Consider the following 18,204-nt stretch of genomic DNA (forward strand, 5'->3'; position numbering starts at 1 on the left):
CCAAGCTTATTCTGTAGATAATGTATTAGAAATTGTAAAGCTTTCTCATTTCCTATATTGCCTTAGCAAGGCTTTTACAATACACCAGGTATAATTGAATAGGTAAGTCTAATATTATTGTTCCTCCTTTCCTTATATACTTTATTCTGTTTTATCCTTGGCTACTGTTTGTTACCCCTGCCAGTACTTTATTTTGTTCCAAATAAAACCACTTGAAAACACCACACAGCCCGTTGAGAGCTACAGTACCTAGGTGGCGCCTAATTGAACAACAATGTAACTAAATGTATGAAAGCTATGTTACTCACAGAGCTGTGTTGGATAGTAATGTTCTTTAATTCTCTTTGGGATCCAATTAGTCATTCTAATTAGGTAAATACGGATGTAAAGTGTTTTAGTATTCAGGAACAAGCACTCAACACACACACACGTTTTACCCTGGTTGAGAAGGACGGAATGGAGTGTGTTTCTGATTGAACAGACAAACACCTAAAAGCTGAAAGCTCTGTCCTCCAACCAAGGGCCTTCCTTTTAACTACAATATATATTTTACTATACACCATCCTGTTTCATTGATAACTGTCAGATATCAACTGCTATTAAGATATACAGGTACTGTACAGTACATATAAAATCAAATGTTATTGATCACATACACATGGTTAGCAGTTGTTATTGTGAGTGTAGCGAAATGCTTGTGGTGTAGCGAAATACTTGTCTGGTCTGGTATGACGTCAATTATGATTTCACACATATTGATATGCTACAGTTACTGGCTGATAAGGTATCATAAACTAAAGCCACTGGATACAATTGTATTATAAGATAAGAGTCAGTAACCATGTATTCATTGTCTTACAGAGAAAGATCATTGAGTTTACTGGAGCAACAATATCCAGCTCTTTTCTCTGTGAGATGTAGTGAGTCAGTAACCATGTTTTGTGAGAGCTACTGTACAGTAGCACGACAGCGTCAGTCTTCATTCAGTTCATTGAGTTCAATTATCTGAATCACCTTTTACCTACAGTACTGAATAACAGACATACTGTATCGATTAGACAGCAACAGGCTTTCATTCATGTTTTCCATGGCCCTTTCATTGCAGCTGACACACGCACGCACACAATTAGCTGTCATTTCCCCCCTTTTTAGCTCCACCTGCTTCAGTTATAAATGGATACGAGAGAGAATGATCAGCAACATTCTATTCATTTATTCTTATTGATACTGATTTGCATTTCATAGTCATGATGAATCACAGTGATTTGGTAGACTTGTCTTTACAAAAATGTATAATGATTTAATAAGAAAACATTTATTCCTGTAATGTCCCATTATAAATTCTTGCATCATCCCAATCATTTTTTTTTTATCATATTAACTTCTAAAGTGCTGGCTTTGTTCCAATCAATCAAATCAATATAAAAAGTCTTACATACTGTATGATATATTATGTATATTGATTACATGGCTAACCCCCCCCCCCCAGGGGGGTATGTTTAGGTTTTTCCCTAGCACTACACAGCTGATTCAAATAATCAAAGCAAGATAATGTGGAAAACCCTTCTCTAAGTCTCATTTGCACACTCTCTCACTGTCTTCTCTTTTGCTATCCTCTGTTCATCTCTCTCTCCCTCCCTCTCTCTCTCATCCTTTCCACATCTCCTCACATCCCTCTCTCCAGAAACAGTTGTTCCCAGTACTCTCTACACCTCCTCACCCCTGTGTATCCCTCACAGAACTCCCTCACCCCCTCCCATAGCGACTTATTCAGATACACATGAACCATCACCCTCCCCTTCACCTCCCTCCTCTCCCTCACTTTCTCAAAATGGCCGGCAAGTGCCCTCTTTGCTGAAACTAGATCAGTTCCAAACATATCGATATTGAATCTCAGCGATCCTCCCTTGTACGGGATTGGATAAGGCGGAGTGTAAAAGCTGAGGAAGGAAGGTCTTTCCGGCTTGTCGGCCAACCAGGTGAGGTTTCGCCTTGCTAAGATCTCAAGGTTGCCTTTGATTGGTTGTAAGGGCTGCCAGTCTTGGATAATGGCACCACCAGGAAGTTGAACCCTGGAGGGGAGTTCAGGATCAAGGAGGATGTTCTTCAGGTGTTGCTCATCCTCTATCAGAACCATTTGAGGGACGGACCCACCTGGCTCACTTCCTGTGGTGGAATGTAGTTTGTTCCTCAGGTGTGAGACGAAACCCTCGAAACTGTCGGCCTCCCCGATGAATGAGAGAGCAGCCTAGAGAGAGAGAGAAAGACAGAGGGAGATTGAGAGGGGATGGGGTGGAGAGAGAGGGGGGAGGGAGATAATGAGGGAGTGGGAGAGAGAAATGAAGAGAGAGAAAGAAAAAGAGTGGGTGAAAACAGTACAGAGCAAACATATAGACGAGGGGGATGAAGCGGAGGTAGATGTAAAAAGAAGAAAAAGAGGGGTGGTTTGACACCTGAATTACGAGTCCATTGTGGTGTTTTCCCCCTTGTGAAAGGTGCAGCAATAGTTTGTGTGTGTGTGTGTGTGTATCTGTGTGTGCGCGCAAGTCTCTTAGCAATACAAGCACAGCCTATCCCTAACAAGCTCCCTCAGAAACTCAATGAATAAATCATCCATTCAACTTTATTGGCTGAGGTCAAAAGTAGAGCAATATATGGAACAGGTTCCATTTGGGACGCACCCTTTGACTCAGTTAAATTAGACATAACCGGTCTCCATGTGGTCCTCAATTGGACTACTGCCGCAATAAACCAGTCTAAGTGTTTCCATTAGTACACAGCACTGTTTCGTATTGTATTCACCACACCAGTACCCATGACACAGGCTTGCATCCCAAATGGCACCCTATTCGCGCTGTAGTGCACTGGAGCCATATGGGCCTTGGTCAAAAGTAGTGCACTATATAGGGGATAGGGTGCCATTTAGGACAGAGACACATGCTGTTTCTTCCTTTAGTCAGGTGTTCTTTGAAAGGCTGTTGTATAGAGCACCACACAGCCACACGCTGAGACAGACTTTTAACCCCTCTGTGTTTCCAGGTATAAGATACTGACATTTTTGGGCTGGTTTCTAGGAAGAAATAGGAAATGCAGACAGACTGTCTGGACATTTGCCTTTCAAATGGCTTTGACACAGAAGTAAAAATTCCAAAAATAAAATTCATAGAAATACAATGTACAGACTATTTCAACCACTTTTATTACTAGAATAATATTGTCATTGATAAGCTGAGTCAGAATTTAGAGATTGAACCAGGATGTGGACATGAAGATAGGGTTTGGGTTGTGTTTGAGGTTAGGGTAAGGTTTGAATCGGGATGTGGACATGAAGCTATAGGATAAGGTTTAAGAGGGTTTCTGTTTGTGCTGATATAAAAACGTGGGTTGCACGGGCCTATTGCAACTTCCTCCTCGGTCTGCATATGTATATGGAAATTCAGTCTGGAGAGGGTGGGGGAACATGGGGCGGTAAATCAGTCTGGTCTGGAGAGGGTGGGGGAACATGGGGCGGTAAATCAGTCTGGTCTGGAGAGGGTGGGGGAACATGGGGCGGTAAATCAGTCTGGTCTGGAGAGGGTGGGGGAACATGGGGCGGTAAATCAGTCTGGTCTGGAGAGGGTGGGGGAACATGGGGCGGTAAATCAGTCTGGTCTGGAGAGGGTGGGGGAACATGGGGCGGTGAATCAGTCTGGTCTGGAGAGGGTGGGGGAACATGGGGCGGTAAATCAGTCTGGTCTGGAGAGGGTGGGGGAACATGGGGCGGTAAATCAGTCTGGTCTGGAGAGGGTGGGGGAACATGGGGCGGTAAATCAGTCTGGTCTGGAGAGGGTGGGGGAACATGGGGCGGTAAATCAGTCTGGTCTGGAGAGGGTGGGGGAACATGGGGCGGTAAATCAGTCTGGTCTGGAGAGGGTGGGGGAACATGGGGGTGGTAAATCAGTCTGGTCTGGAGAGGGTGGGGGAACATGGGGGTGGTAAATCAGTCTGGTCTGGAGAGGGTGGGGGAACATGGGGGTAAGTTTTTATTCAACACTACTACAAAACATAAAACGCGCTTCTTTCTACGTCCACTTGCGTTGCAGCTGCAATGAATGAGTAGCCAAGTGTATTGATAGCCCTGCCTTTTTATTATTATTAGCAGCCCGTCGTGTGCGACTCGAGTTTCGCCATCAGGTGGAAGACTGTGTCCTCTCTCTCTGGTCAGTCTCACCAGAGGAAAGGAAGGAGAGAGTAGAGACCGTGAGAGGTGGACCCCTCTGCTGCTCTCTCTCTCTCCCTCCGCTAATACTAATGCCGTGTTCAAAAAAACTGGGAACTCAGAAGTCGGTAATCTTTGACTTCCGACTTCAGTGCATTCAAGACAACTGGGAACTGGATTAGACCGGGAAAAATCGTTTTGAACGGTTATACAACTCGTAAACTCTAACCAAATTCCCAGTTATCTTGAAAGCAACATGACCATCAGATGCAGGTATTATCAGTCCAGTAAAATTAAAAAGCAAATTATTAACAAATTATTCAAATTTTTGCCTAGCTGTGCCTTGCAAATGTTACACAAACTGATCTATTTTGTTATCAAAACTCGAGTTTTGAAACATAATATGGTCTGAGAATAACAATATTGGCATATAGCCAATATGCTGTGATACTGTATTAGGCCTACTTCACAAACCTCATTCCTACAGAACTGTTTTTATTTGGTTAATGTTACATTTTCATGTTTTTTTTTCCCGGAGTCGGAAATCTGCGATTTGATCTTGACTCAGAAAAGGTTGGTGACCACTGGGTTAGGGAGAAAATCAAGCAATCTGTTCTGTGGCTGAATTCAAGTATTTTTTGTTGTGTTATTAAATTATGTAACCCTTGTGTTGCATAGTTTGTAACGAGAGCCCACGAGTTCTGTTAATAACAGTTCTGTTATTGACAGCGCCCCCTTTCAACCTATCACAAGACCAATAGACGGATCTCCCTTTACGACTCTGAATGGCCCTGAGGAGGTCAGGAGATAGAAGACAGATGCCTTTGGCAAGTCAGCAGAACATCTTATGATCTGTATATGTTACTGGATAAACGACCAATCAGGATATGAGTACTAAGAGATCGCAAGGGAGGGACTTTTTATTCCTACTCTTTGTCACAAAAAGAAAATGGCGGCAATAGCGCAAATGACATGTAAACACGTTTTATAAACACTGTATTAAACTGAAGGACTCATGACATGTTATAACTTGAAACATAATGTAATATCTCTCTTCTGATCCTCCTATATAAAAAATAAAATAAGTATAACAGACATTTTGCCGTAACATGAATGTACGCACTTTTACACAAGGAGTGTTGGGTACATACAGGCTACGCATGTCATGTTAGAGATTGTGAAACGGACTTCTGTTCAAGAAAAGCATGCTATGAACACTTTTGAGTAAGTCTTATACCCTGACCACACCGGTCGCGTCGCGCGCACGAGCGTTGCAAAATAAATTTAGAAATCTATGTTATTCAATTATTGCACCCACACTGCTCGCGCACGTCAACGAGCGTCTGCGTTGCCAAGGGCTAAAATAGAAATCAGTTATATTTCTGACGCAGTTCGCGCTGCAAGTTCTGCCTCTCCCATCTCCTCATTGGTTTATAGAAGCAGATACCCACGTGCCAACTCCATTGGTTATATCCACGTGGGTGATTGAAAGACGAACTGTGTTGCCGGTCGTCGTGGTAATACTATGAAAGTTTAGATGCCGATCACCATATAAGTTCAATGATGAAAAAGCCTGGAAGGAGGAGAGATAACTAGAAACGATTCGGTTGACCGTTTTATGTGTGGATTAATTGTCTGAGTAGAGGACCTTGTGCATTTCAGGTAAAATAACAACTCAATGTTTATATCCCAGGACAAATTAGCTAGCAACAGCAAGCTAGCTAAATAGGACAAATGAGCTAGCAAGTGCAAGCTAACTAGCTACATTTACATTTCCATAATTCCATTTCCTAAATTAATGTCATTGGTTCAGAGTTTGTTTTGATATTTTAACCTGTGTGTCGTGATCATGTTTGGTGTAGGGGGACAAAATAAATGTATGCACGATGGCGCGCATCCGGTTTGGGTTCCGTGTCAGGTTTATCTCAGGCTGGGGATGTTGTGGTGGATTGTCTTGGTGAAGGTAAGCGGGAGAGTCTCACAATGGGCTCTGGGAAACAGACTGTGTGGGTTGGGTAGGAGGTAGGTGGAGAGGTTAGTATTGGGGAGGGTTCAGAAGGGAAACTGTCAGGATTGTTTTTCCCTTTGTTTTGTCCGATCATCACAACTTTCTCCACCTTTACCCCTTTCTCCATAGTCACCACCCCAGAGAGGTCTTGGTGTGTATTGGGTCCCTGTGTTGGGTTGTGGTTGAGGGTTTGGGTTAGGGTTGTGGTTGAGGGTTACGGTAAACAAAACCCTTCAAACAGTTTTCTACACCACTCAGATAAAAAAAAGTTGAGGGTTTGTATAGTACAGTAAAGTAAATTATACATAGTAAATTATATATAGTAAAGTATACAGTAGTATAGTATATAATAGTATAGTATGAATTATAACTCACCCGTCTCCCTAGCTCTGTGAACTTGGATAATGCCTGTGTGGGCCCAGCTGAAGGGTCGTCAGCCTTGGTTTGTCTCTTGGTCCTGACGCTGGGGTACAGCTGCTGGATGTACTGGTCAGCAAATCTGTATATGTATACATTCCGTACATTTGTCTTTAATTTACGATGGACTTGAGCTGTGTATGTGACGTTATTTGGTGTTTACTATGTTTGTTGCTGTTCTTTTTTGTTGTGTGTAAAAAAGAAATCTGCAAATAAATAAATCATATAAAAAGATCACCAAACCTCTGGATAACCCTAGCCACGCCGCGACCCCTCTCACTGGGGCACACCCTCAACCCCTCCACCACCACCGTACACCCCTCGTCAACAATTAGACCAGACTCCAGCGCCACCTGGGGGAGAGAGGAGGGATGACGATGGATTTAGGGATGGATGGAGGAGGCAGAGGGAGGGAAGGATGGATGGTAGAGAGGGAGAGAGGGAGGGATGGAGGGAGATACAGAAGGAAGAAATAGGGATGGATGGATGTAGAGAGAGAGAGCGAGAGCACTACACACTGACCAATTTGCCGTCTCTGCGTCCCAGTATAACCACTCTGTCAGGCTCCGTCATCCAACCGGCATATCGATGAGGCAGGTAGTCATTCCCTCCGTAGATTTTAACAGAAATGGACATGACGTCATCGTAGTCCTTTTGTTCAGCCACCCAGAATGTCAGGCCGTCGCTCTCCCCAACACAGCTACCTGCCATGGTTTCTGTCCTGTAAAAGTTGTGGTTTACAAACAAATGGAGTAAATAATTATTGGCTATATATCAGTGGTCAGCAACCGGTCAATCGCGATCAACTGGTTGATCTCCAAGGCATTCCTAGTCAATCGGCAAACATTTCTGTAAAAAAACAAACATGCAGCCTTACATTTGTTTTTATTTATTTTTGCTGGTTTTTTTGTTCTTGTTTTTAGAGGGTGTTGGCGGTAGGTGCAGCCGATTCAGCTGCCCTGCGCACTGGATAGGTGAAGTGTTCCCATTTTTTCCCCCGAAGGGTCCAGAGAGCAACTCAAGTGCACTACAAGCCTACTGCTGGCCAATCGCATGGCTCAGATTACAGTGTCTGCAGTAACGTAGCAGGTGTAAAAGAAAGCTACGGCAAAGTTGATAGTGAGATTTCAAAACGTTTAAAACCATGACTAGAGAGAGACTGTCAATGAATACAGCAAAGAGCTGCTGTTTTTATGAGCGAGTTCATGTTTAAGGTCCTACTCAGCGCTGTCAACACTATTTATTCAACACTTTTATGAGCAATAAAATGCAACCTCATCCTACTTCCACTTGCGCTACAACCAGCACTGCAGCTGTAATGAATGAGTAGGAAAGTGTATCGATAGGCTTGCGTTGTTATTATTAGTGGCAGGGGTCTTTTTTAATATCGAGGAATATGTCACTCTCTGTTCATAGGAGTAACAACAATTTGTGCATGAGGCAGAAATAATGTGGTGCCACCTGAGTTTTGCCATCAGCTGGAAGACGGTAGAGGTGTGCAGTTCTCAACGCTTTTTGACCTGCTCGTGACTCGTTCATTTTAGTCGTTATTTTGACCTGCTAGTGCTGGCCGCAATGAGTCCTTCAGCAGGATTAATGCACGCTCCTCTGGCTCCATAGACGTGCTCCGACCACCAACGGTCTGTCATATGCGCGCAGGAAAATAGATCAAGAGCGTAGAGAAGAAAGATACATGTTTAGAAATGATAATTGATCGCATGGTGCAAAAATGACTGCAGCTAATTGATTATTGAATGTTATGGATACAGCTTTGTAGAACCAAAACTTAATTACACAGCCTCTGCTTAACAAACTCGAACTCGAGAACGATTCGTTTTGGGGTTGCAGTTCACAAACGACTGTGCTTATCATCTTGCCTGGCTACCCATACTCCTTGCTCTGGCCAACGCCCACGGACATTAGTTTCTTCTCCACAATGAGAAGTATGTAGCTGTTACGGATACAAGTATTCTGTGTGTATCCTGTGTATTTCTTTTCTCTCCTTCTCCCCTACTCACAGGTGACAATCATCATTCCCCAATCAGTCATCAATCAGTCGCTAATCAGAAGACACCTGCTCCTTTTCTCCTACCCAATCACATTCCCTTTCCCTTGGTTTAAAAACCATGTCAGTTGTGTTCTCTAGAGCTCAATTCTCTTTGTCAATGCCATCTGTCTGTAGATCTCTTGTTTGGTTTGCAACTACATGTCACTTTGTCCCCACCTGTGAGTATTGGTTATGGTGTTTGTTTGACGGTGGGAAAAGGGGGTACCAAGATAAGTCGCCCATGGGCATGCTTTACCCGTAGGAATACTTTGTTAAATACACTTGTTAGAACTGGGTGGACCACCCACTGTATTTTTGGTTAGTTAGCTGTTGTTGAAATAGGCTAGTCTAGCTTAGGGGTGTTTTTGGATGATTATTCTTTCTTTCCTTGGGTCCAGCTCAGCCCCTTTTCCTGCTCCCCCCATTACCGTGTGTTTGTAAATAAACCCTGAGTGTTTGACGGTAGATATTAGTTGTCGTGGTTATTTTGTTCTCACTCTTACTTTGTCACTACTATAATTTGCATGAGGTATGTTACGGGTCCCATTACCATCCCCCCCTAGATTGTCAGGCCAAAGGGGTTCGTAACAGTAGTGAATAACAGAGCAGCGGAATCATTTTGTGTCGTCAGGCTAATTATCATCCTCACGGCAGTCAAGCAATGCCAAGAGTCATTGATAATCTAGTCCAGTTACGGCCACAACTAGACCTCGTTTCAAACGTATCAAGAAATAATCGTATTGGTATGCCTAGCAATCAAAGTATTCACACCCCTTTACTTTTTCCACATTTTGTTGTGTTACAGCCTCAATTTAAAATGGACGAAATGTAGATGTTTTTGTCACTGGCCTACACAATACCCCATAATGTCAGTGTCAAAATTGTTTTTCACTTAATAATTTTTACAAATTAATTAAAAATGAAAAGCTGAAATGTCTTGAGTTAATATGTATTCAACCCCTTTGTTACGGAAAGTAAACATTTGCTTAACGAGTCACACAGCGGATTCATGGACATGGACTCACTCTGTGTGCAATAATAGTGTTTAACATGATTTTTGAATGACTACCTCATCTCTGTACCCCACACATGCAATTATCTGTAAGGTCCCTCAGTCGAGGAGTGAATTTTAAACACAGATTCAACCACAAAGACCAAGAAGGTTTTCCAATGCCTCGCAAAGGGCACCTATTGGTAAAACAATTGAAAACATTGAATATCCCTTTGACCATTGTGAAGCTATTAATTATAGGTTAGATGGTTTATCAAAACACCCAGTCATTACAATGATACAGGTGTCCTTCCTAACTCAGTTGCCGGAGAGGAAGGAAACCGCTCAGGGATTTCACCATGAGGCCAATGGTGCATTTAAAACAGAGTTTATTTGTTGTACTAGGAGAAAACTGAGGATGGATCAACAACATTGTAATTACTCCACAATATATAACAACCTAATTGACAGAGTGAAAAGGAAGCTTGTACAGAATACAAATATTCCTAAAAATGCATCCTGTTTACAAGGCACTAAAGTAATAATGCTAAAAAAATGTGGCCAAGCAATTAACTTATGGTCCTGAATAGAAAGTGTTATGTTTGGTGCAAATCCAATACAACATTACTAAGTACCACTCTCCATATTTTCAAGCATAGTGGTGGCTGCATCATGTTATGGGTATGCTTGTTATCGTTAAGAGATGGGGAGTTTTTCAGGACAAATTAAATGGAATAGAGCTAAGCACAGGCAAAATCCTTGAGGAAAACTCAGTTCAGTCTGCTTTCCACCAGACACTGGGAGATGACTTCACATTTCAGCAGGACAATAACCTAAAACACAAGGCCAAATCTACACGAGTTGCTTACCAAGAATACAGTGAATGTTCCTGAGTGGTCGAGTTACAGTTTTTACTTAAATCTTCTTAAATCTATGACAAGACTTGAAAATAGTTGTCGAGCAATGATCAACATTCAATTTGACAGAGCTTGAAGAATTCTGAAAATAATAAATGGGCAAATATTGTACAATCCAGGTGTGCAAAGGTCTTAGAAACGTACACAGAAAGACTCACGGCTGTAATTCCTGCCAACAGTGATTCTAACATGTATTGACTCAGGGGTGTGAGAACTTATGTAAATTAGATGTTTCTGTTTTAATTTTAAATACATTTTCAAAAATGTCTAAACATGTTTTCACTTTGTCATTATGGGTATTGTGTGTAGGATGAGTGAGATTAAAAAAAAAATATTTAATCCAATTTGAATAATGCAAAGAAAAATGGTCTGAACAACAATGCATTGGCAGGGCAATTCAAGCAAAGCCAAAATGCGGTGATAATGTATTGGGCCTATAGCCTTCTGCACAAACCTCATTGCTACAGTACTGTTTTTAGGGTAATGTTGCATAGGCTTACGTTTTAAGTCATTAAAAAAAAATCAGAGCAATAGATCTCGGCTTGCATTTTGACTCAAAGTGATCTTGACTCAAATGTTGGTGACTATTGCTATATATAATTAATTTAAAAGTTTAAAAAAATGGATTGAGAATGTTGAGTATTGCTGCTTGTTATCTAGTTAAATAAACGTATTTCCGGCATCTGTATGCTCGTCGATTTCTGTGTCTTTATGCGTACGTGTCAGTGAAAGTGTTGAGTAGTGAGCTACATATAGTTCAACTGGTAATTTAACTACATTTTGCAGTAGCTTCCCACTGGGCAAAAACTGGTTCAATCAACATTGTTTCCACGCCATTTCAACCTCCAAAAAGTATGTGATGACGTTGAATCAACGTGGGAAACATATTCGATTTGCAAAAAGTTAACATAAGGGCATTGTCTTTTTTCACCCAACTTTTAGCCTAAATCCAGTGACATGGTGATTTTTTTGTTGTTGATTTCATGTTGAATTCACATTGACAACTCAACCACATGTAAACCTGTGCCCAGGGGGTTGGTGGTAGTTGAACTAAATTAAAATCTAGGAAGTGTTTTCAGTAGTTAATAAAAAATGTAATAAAACAAAGTATTGGTGAATTAGGCAATCATTTCCTTTCTTTTTCAGCTTCAGACTGGCCTATTTCTCACTTGAAACATCATTTTTGTGTTTAATAGTTAATAGGCTAAATTACACGATGTAGTGAACTACTTTTTCAAAGTAACTTAAATTAAGTCAACAGTATTTTTCTTAAAGGTAGATTTAGTGTAGCTTAACTTCTTCCAGTGTGAAGTAATTGCTAACTTGGTAAACTGTATTTTCAGAGTAGCTTCCCCAACACCGGTCAGTGTCCCACGTCGGTTCTAAAGTAAGGTGACCAGATTTCTGAAATGAAAACCGGGGACATTTCCAGTTCGGTGGTCAATATATAATTAAAATAGCCAATGTTATATTATCTATGAAATAAAAAAGGGGGACAATTCCGGTTTCATGTATTTATTCTAACAGGCACACTGTGATACAGAGAAAATAACTATATTACAGAAACACTACAGACAAAACAGAACTGTCCGATCTGAACAGCCATTCAGTGGTCCTGGTAGAATAAGAGCAAAAGAGAACATGAGCAAAATTGAAAAAACAGACAATAGTATATGTGAAATACTTAACATAGTAAAGAAATAAGATGCTGATGAGATTGGTAACTACATAATATACTTATACCAACCTAATCTGTATATTTCTCAGAAGAAGGTATCTTCTTCAGGATTGCTTTGGCCAGCTTCTCCATGAACTCCTGGCAGGGGAGGTTGAAGTTTATCTTCACAATAAGCATGGCCTTGATGGTAGAAACAGTGAACCTATTTCTTGCTGCTGTCCATAGATCATTCATTTGGGAGAACACTCTCTCGACTGGCGCATTACTTCCAGGTAAGCACATGACAACAGACGCTAATCTAGCCAGGTTAGTGTGTGGGATGTCATTCTCTTTGAAGTGGGTAACCACTGTGCTCCATCTGACTAAGCGGTGTCTCCGATGTTTTCCATTCTTCAAGCGATCCCCCCTTTAGGAACTCTTGCAGGCCAGTAACCTCGTCACACAATGCATCCTCATTGATGGTCACATTGGGGCATTTTTCCTGCAGTGTGCCTGCCTGCTGCCTTCTGGATCTCTTCACGCAGAGGTTGCCTTTTTAAAAGGAGACAATGTAAATCTTTTAGATTATCTGTGTGCTTTCCCCATGCTTGCAAGTAGTTCACAGCCGTAATGAAGAATGATTGGGATGTTTTGAGAAAGCTCTCTTTAGACATGGCTCCATTTTCCTCTAGCTCTCTCAGAAGTCCTCTGACCAAAACTGGAATGAAGTTGTCATCACGTCTTGCAGTGAATTTTGCTTCAACGTTTCTCAGAATTGCAGCGGACTCCACAGCACAGTGATCCTGGCCTCCAAGCATCTTGATCGTGTCACTGAATACGGTCAAGTTTCCATGGACAAAGGCCAGCCAAAGTTCAGTCAGTGGATCTTCGAACATTGTTCACAGGACAACAGGGCATTTCTCTTCAGAAATGAAAAAGGATTTCAATGGCACATACATTTTCATCACTCTTTCTAGAGCAGGGAGCATGGAGATCCAACGAACATTGCTGTGTCCTAAAATGTTATGGTACTCCTGGCCAACAAACTCACAAAAGCCCTTCAGTCTTTCTACTGACGGTGAAAATATGAATATATCCAAATATCTTTGTGAGCAGGTACTCAACATCATATCCAAAGCTGTTCTGGCCGTGTTATGAATGATGTGGGCAGGTACTCAACATCATATCCAACGCTGTTCTAGCCGTGTTATGAATGATGTGGGCAGGTACTCAACATCATATCCAACGCTGTTCTGGCCGTGTTATGAATGATGTGGGTAGGTACTCAACATCATATCCAAAGCTATTCTGGCCATGTTATGTATGATGTGGGCAGGACAACCTAAGCCAATCACCTCCCGCTGCAGAGCATTTTTAACTTTGGTATGGACTAGAGGTCGACCGATTAATCGGAATGGCCGATTAATCGGGGCCGGTTTCAAGTTTTCATAACAATCGGTAATCGGTATTTTTGGGCGCCGATTTGCCGATTTATTTATTTATTACACCTTTATTTAATCTTTATTTAACTAGGCAAGTCAGTTAAGGACACATTCTTATTTTCAATGACGGCCTAGGAACGGGCAGAACGACAGATTTTTAACCTTGTCAGCTCGGGGGATCCAATCTTGCAACCTTACAGTTAACTAGTCCAATGGCACTATATAATAGGCCCTATCTATTGTGCTTAGCAGGGGAATGTAATTCAGACAGTTTCATTAATTTGCCTTTCTTGAAAACCCACAGGACAGTGGGAGTGATCAATGGAGTGGGAGTGATCAATGGTATTGCACATCTAGAGTTTTCACTCTACAAACACCTGATTACATTGCACTCCACGAGGAGCCTGCCTGTTAGCGAATGCAGTAAGCTAAGGTAAGTTGCTAGCTAGCATTAAACTTATCTTATAAAAAACAATCAATCAATGACTGTCATTGCTCCAATGTGTACTTAACCATAAACATCAATGCCTTTCTTAAAATCAATACACAAGTATATATTTTTAAACCTGCATATTTAGCTAAAATAAATCCAGGTTAGCAGGCAATATTAACCAGGTGAAATTGTGTAATTTCTCTTGCGTTCATTGCACGCAGAGTCAGGGTATATGCAACAGTTTGGGCCGCCTGGCTTTTTGCGAACTAATTTGCCAGAATTTTACGTAATTATGACAGCATTGAAGGTTGTGCAATGTAACAGGAATATTTAGACTCATGGATGCCACCCGTTAGATAAAATACGGAACGGAATAAACGTTTTGTTTTCGAGGTGATAGTTTCCGGATTAGTCAAAGGTATATGGTTTAGAGAGAAATAGTCGACGCGTTATAATTCCTGTAATAACTTGCGGCTGAATTTGAAAGGGGTTCCTTCGTTATTTTACCGTTCATGTCTTCCATAGAGAATGTCTTGATCTACTTCAAATAAGGTCTGTGTTTCGTGCAGGCTTAAACCGCCTCGACGTTTTGATACCCGTGTAAATGTCACTAGGATAAGGTAACGTTTGTCAACATATTTTCATAAATCCACTCTACAAAAAAGTTTCTTCGCTTATATTTAGCCAATATTGATCAGAGTTACCTTGTCCTATGGATATCTACACAGTTATAAAATTGGCACGGTGATGTAAGCCTACACGAAGCACAGACCTTATTTTAAGTGAATCTAAAAATATCCTATGGAATAAATGAAGGAACCGCTTTTCAGATTTTGCTAGAAGGTGTCATGGGAATTATGACTCGCACTTTGGTTGTCAATTCTTACCATGCCCATTATTAAAATAGGATTTCCTGCATATAGAAATTCAAGTTTTTGTTTTCAACATTCATCACAGGTAACTTAAACTCTATTTTTATTCAAAGAGTTGAGAGTATTTGTCTCCTAAGCAGACTCTTCAGTATCATTGTCACTTCAGAGCTGTGTGCGTGTGTGTGTATTTATGTATTATATTAAGTTAAAATAAAAGTGTTCATTGTTCATTCAGTATTGTTGCAATTGTCATTATTACAAAAATGTGTGTGTGTGTATGATATATATAAAACTTTTTTTTTAAATAAATCGGCCGATTAATCGGTATCGGCTTTTTTTGTCCTCCAATAATCGGTATCGGTATCGGCATTGAAAAATCATAATCGGTCGACCTCTAGTATGGACATTGACCCTCCCCAGCCTATTCAGTCCTCCAAAGTTGGTATTTGTTGTAGGCAGAGAATGTTTTCCGGGTTACATTTTTGGATGACCACCAGGACCTCAGCTGCAATTTCCTCTGCTGTTTCTCCATTCAATTCAACAAAATCAAGCAGTTTTGTTTCCACAGATGTGCTGCCATCATATATCTTACATATGACTACTATTGGCAGCAGCTTTACATGTCCATGATTGGACGCATCAATGGACAGGGACACAAATTCAACTTGGTCTAGGTCCTGTGTTACCAAAGTGGTTGCCCATGGTGCTAACACGTTACTCAATATGGCGTCACATTTTATCCTAGCACATGTGAACTTTGGCTCACAAAGCTTCCGTGTCAGTTGTGCTGTGCAGTCCATAGATCTGTAACTATGATTGTGTCACAGTGTGGTATGGAAAGACACCCTCCTGCACAGCTAAACCATATTCTTCTTGGGAAGGCTCTACCTTCTTGAAGAATGTGGTGACAGAGGGCATACCAACACGGGCAATCAGAGAGGCTTTATGCTTTTTCGTCTGCTGATGTTCTACCACTGCCGTTCTTCTCCGGCTGCCAATTGAAAGAGAGGAATTACAAAGGGTGCAGTGAACAATTCTATCGTCTTGACCTGAGCGTATAAATAGAAATTATCTCATGTTTTTCATAAGTGCATTTCCGTTTCTTGGAAAGAGTCATTGTATCTCCTCTGTCTGTTCTTCTTCACTCTCCTTTCTTCACTCTCCTTGTGTCACTCTTCTTAGTCTCTTAACTTGTTCTTCTCCTCCAATCTTTCTCCTCCTCTTTTCTTCACTGGTCTTCCTTTCCTTCTCTTCACCTTTCCACCTCACTCTTCTACACTCCTTGCTTCACTCTTTTTACTCCCTTAATTTTTCCTTCTCCTTTCTCTCCAATCTGTATTAATAAACAGCATACTATTAGATAACATACTTTGGTTAATTGATTCACATTGCTTGCCTCATTTTTGTATTTTATCTCAAAAACATTGTTTGGAATAATAAATTGGCAGGCTCTGTAACCATATCTTTACCTTTCCTCCTCTGCCTCCTTCACTCTCCTTCCTCCTCTCCTTCCTCTCCACTACTAATGTTATCCATGAACATTTCTAAATATATTTTCACACTACTTATTATAATGCCAAACCATTAAAATTGTAATCTACAAAAATATTCTCAGAATTAATTGTGCATTCATTTAATATAATCATATTTTCAAAATAGCCCGTCCACAGCATTTTTACATGTGAACGTTTTTTAACCTAGCTACCATAACAGTAACTTAGCTAGCTAACTTAGTCTACATAGCTAACGTTAGCTAGCATAACCTATTTAAAACCTTATAGAGCAGATCATCTATCTATATAATAAATTGTGACTTAACATCACTAGCTAGTATCTCAAACGATCTCAAACGAGTGTAACTTACCTGGCTTGAAAATACGTTTGTGGTGATGTTGTGGATTCACTTGACACTTGCTAGCTTCTGGCCGAGTTTTCCACTTAAACTATCGCGAGCAAGTAGGTAGTAGAAGAAGAGTGAATGAAGCTGCTATAGCGAGCACCCCCTCTACTGGACAAAACAAGCACAACGCGATTGAGACGTCAGCCGGTAGGCTCTGCTGCCCGGTCTTTCTTGCCAAGTAAAATATTTCACTTTGCGGTCTGTTTTTAACGCACAGTTAAAAACGGGGACATTTCCGGGGACAGCTCCAGCCGGGGACAGGCCACCAAAAACGGGGACTGTCCCCGGTGAATGGGGACGTCTGGTCACCCTATTCTAAAGCCATTCAGTGTCCTAGCTGTTACATTGCAACATCACCACCCTGAATTTACTGTAGGCTTGTAATTTACTGTAGGCTTGTAATCAGACAGACAGGCAGCAGGTGTAGTTAGGCATTCAACACAGAACAATACACGCAGGCTATGTCAGCCAATATCGAAAACCAATCATTTTAGGCTATATAGGGATCCGTTTTCAATGCACCCCAACAAAACATACAACTTTGTTGTTGCAATGTTACAATTACTTTTCCATTAAGAAGTTGTTAAACATAGGGCTAGACTTGCAAACATTGGACATTATCACAATAGCAGACGTTTTCTCATTGCAACTTTATCCGAAAAATAATATGATATAAAAAAGATTAACTTTATGTGTAAAGAATCTATATACAGAGAATGAACAACGTTTCATACCCCGTGACTTGCTTTGTCGCCTGGAAATCCTTGAGTTTACTAGTAATCTGCCAGCAGCACAAAAAATAACGTCATATTTATATGGTAATGAGGAAACCTTCAAAATAAAAGCCCTCATTTCAAAACATTGCAATATGGTTAAATCATTCAAAAGATGTTTAATTTTCAGCAATGGTCACTTTTGTTGTCCCAACAATAAAAGACTATTAGTAATTTATGTCTCAGCTAATGTGGGGTGGAAAATATTCAGTAGAGTCTCTACTAACCAAATATGGTTAGTTTTTGAGGGGGATAATGTCACACGGTCTGCTGCTGGCTTTTCACTCTATCCGCTATATAGCCTCCAATACAAAACACTGTTATAGACTGTACATGGGATACATATTGGCTTGTAGAGAGAACTTTTCTACCTGTCTCAGCTAAAGTGAGGTGAAAAATACTTAGTGGGGTCTCTACTAACTCGATATGGTTAGTTTTGGATGGGGACCGTGTCGTACATATCCAGCATCACAGCTTTAAATGACTTGGTACTATCCATTGTCCTGAAATCAATACCCACTCAACAACAAAAAAGAATCACAAAAGCTA

General features: G+C 40.9%; 1 protein-coding gene across 2 annotated transcripts; it reads right to left on the reverse strand.

Annotated features, from left to right (window-relative positions):
- Positions 1-1,193: 1,193 nt before the first annotated feature.
- LOC120049797 (probable N-acetyltransferase 16) lies at positions 1,194-17,662 on the reverse strand. Of its 2 annotated transcripts, none has more exons than XM_038996226.1 (5): positions 17,617-17,662; positions 7,146-7,344; positions 6,867-6,976; positions 6,582-6,705; positions 1,194-2,248 (listed from the first exon to the last, which is right to left on the reverse strand). In XM_038996226.1, exons 2-5 carry the CDS (start codon positions 7,332-7,334, stop codon positions 1,667-1,669), a joined length of 1,005 nt encoding a protein of 334 aa, XP_038852154.1. In that variant the 5' UTR covers positions 7,335-7,344; positions 17,617-17,662; the 3' UTR covers positions 1,194-1,666. The 2 variants fall into 2 exon arrangements, with proteins under 2 accessions (XP_038852154.1, XP_038852155.1); XM_038996227.1 differs by lacking the exon at positions 17,617-17,662 and adding an exon at positions 16,847-16,924.
- Between the last annotated feature and the right edge of the window lie 542 nt (positions 17,663-18,204).

Source organism: Salvelinus namaycush, chromosome 6, assembly GCF_016432855.1.
Source record: "Salvelinus namaycush isolate Seneca chromosome 6, SaNama_1.0, whole genome shotgun sequence".
Classification (NCBI taxonomy): Eukaryota; Metazoa; Chordata; class Actinopteri; order Salmoniformes; family Salmonidae; genus Salvelinus; species Salvelinus namaycush.

What these genes read in the sequence shown, in the direction of transcription:
- LOC120049797 (XM_038996226.1), bottom strand. Translation starts at nt 7,334, where the DNA reads ATGGCAGGTAGCTGTGTTGGGGAGAGCGACGGCCTGACATTCTGGGTG. An exon ending in GACGCAGAGACGGCAAATTG is followed by an intron (nt 6,977 to 7,145) that starts GTCAGTGTGTAG and finishes TCTCTCCCCCAG; the next exon opens with GTGGCGCTGGAGTCTGGTCT. An exon ending in GTGGCTAGGGTTATCCAGAG is followed by an intron (nt 6,706 to 6,866) that starts GTTTGGTGATCT and finishes ATACATATACAG; the next exon opens with ATTTGCTGACCAGTACATCC.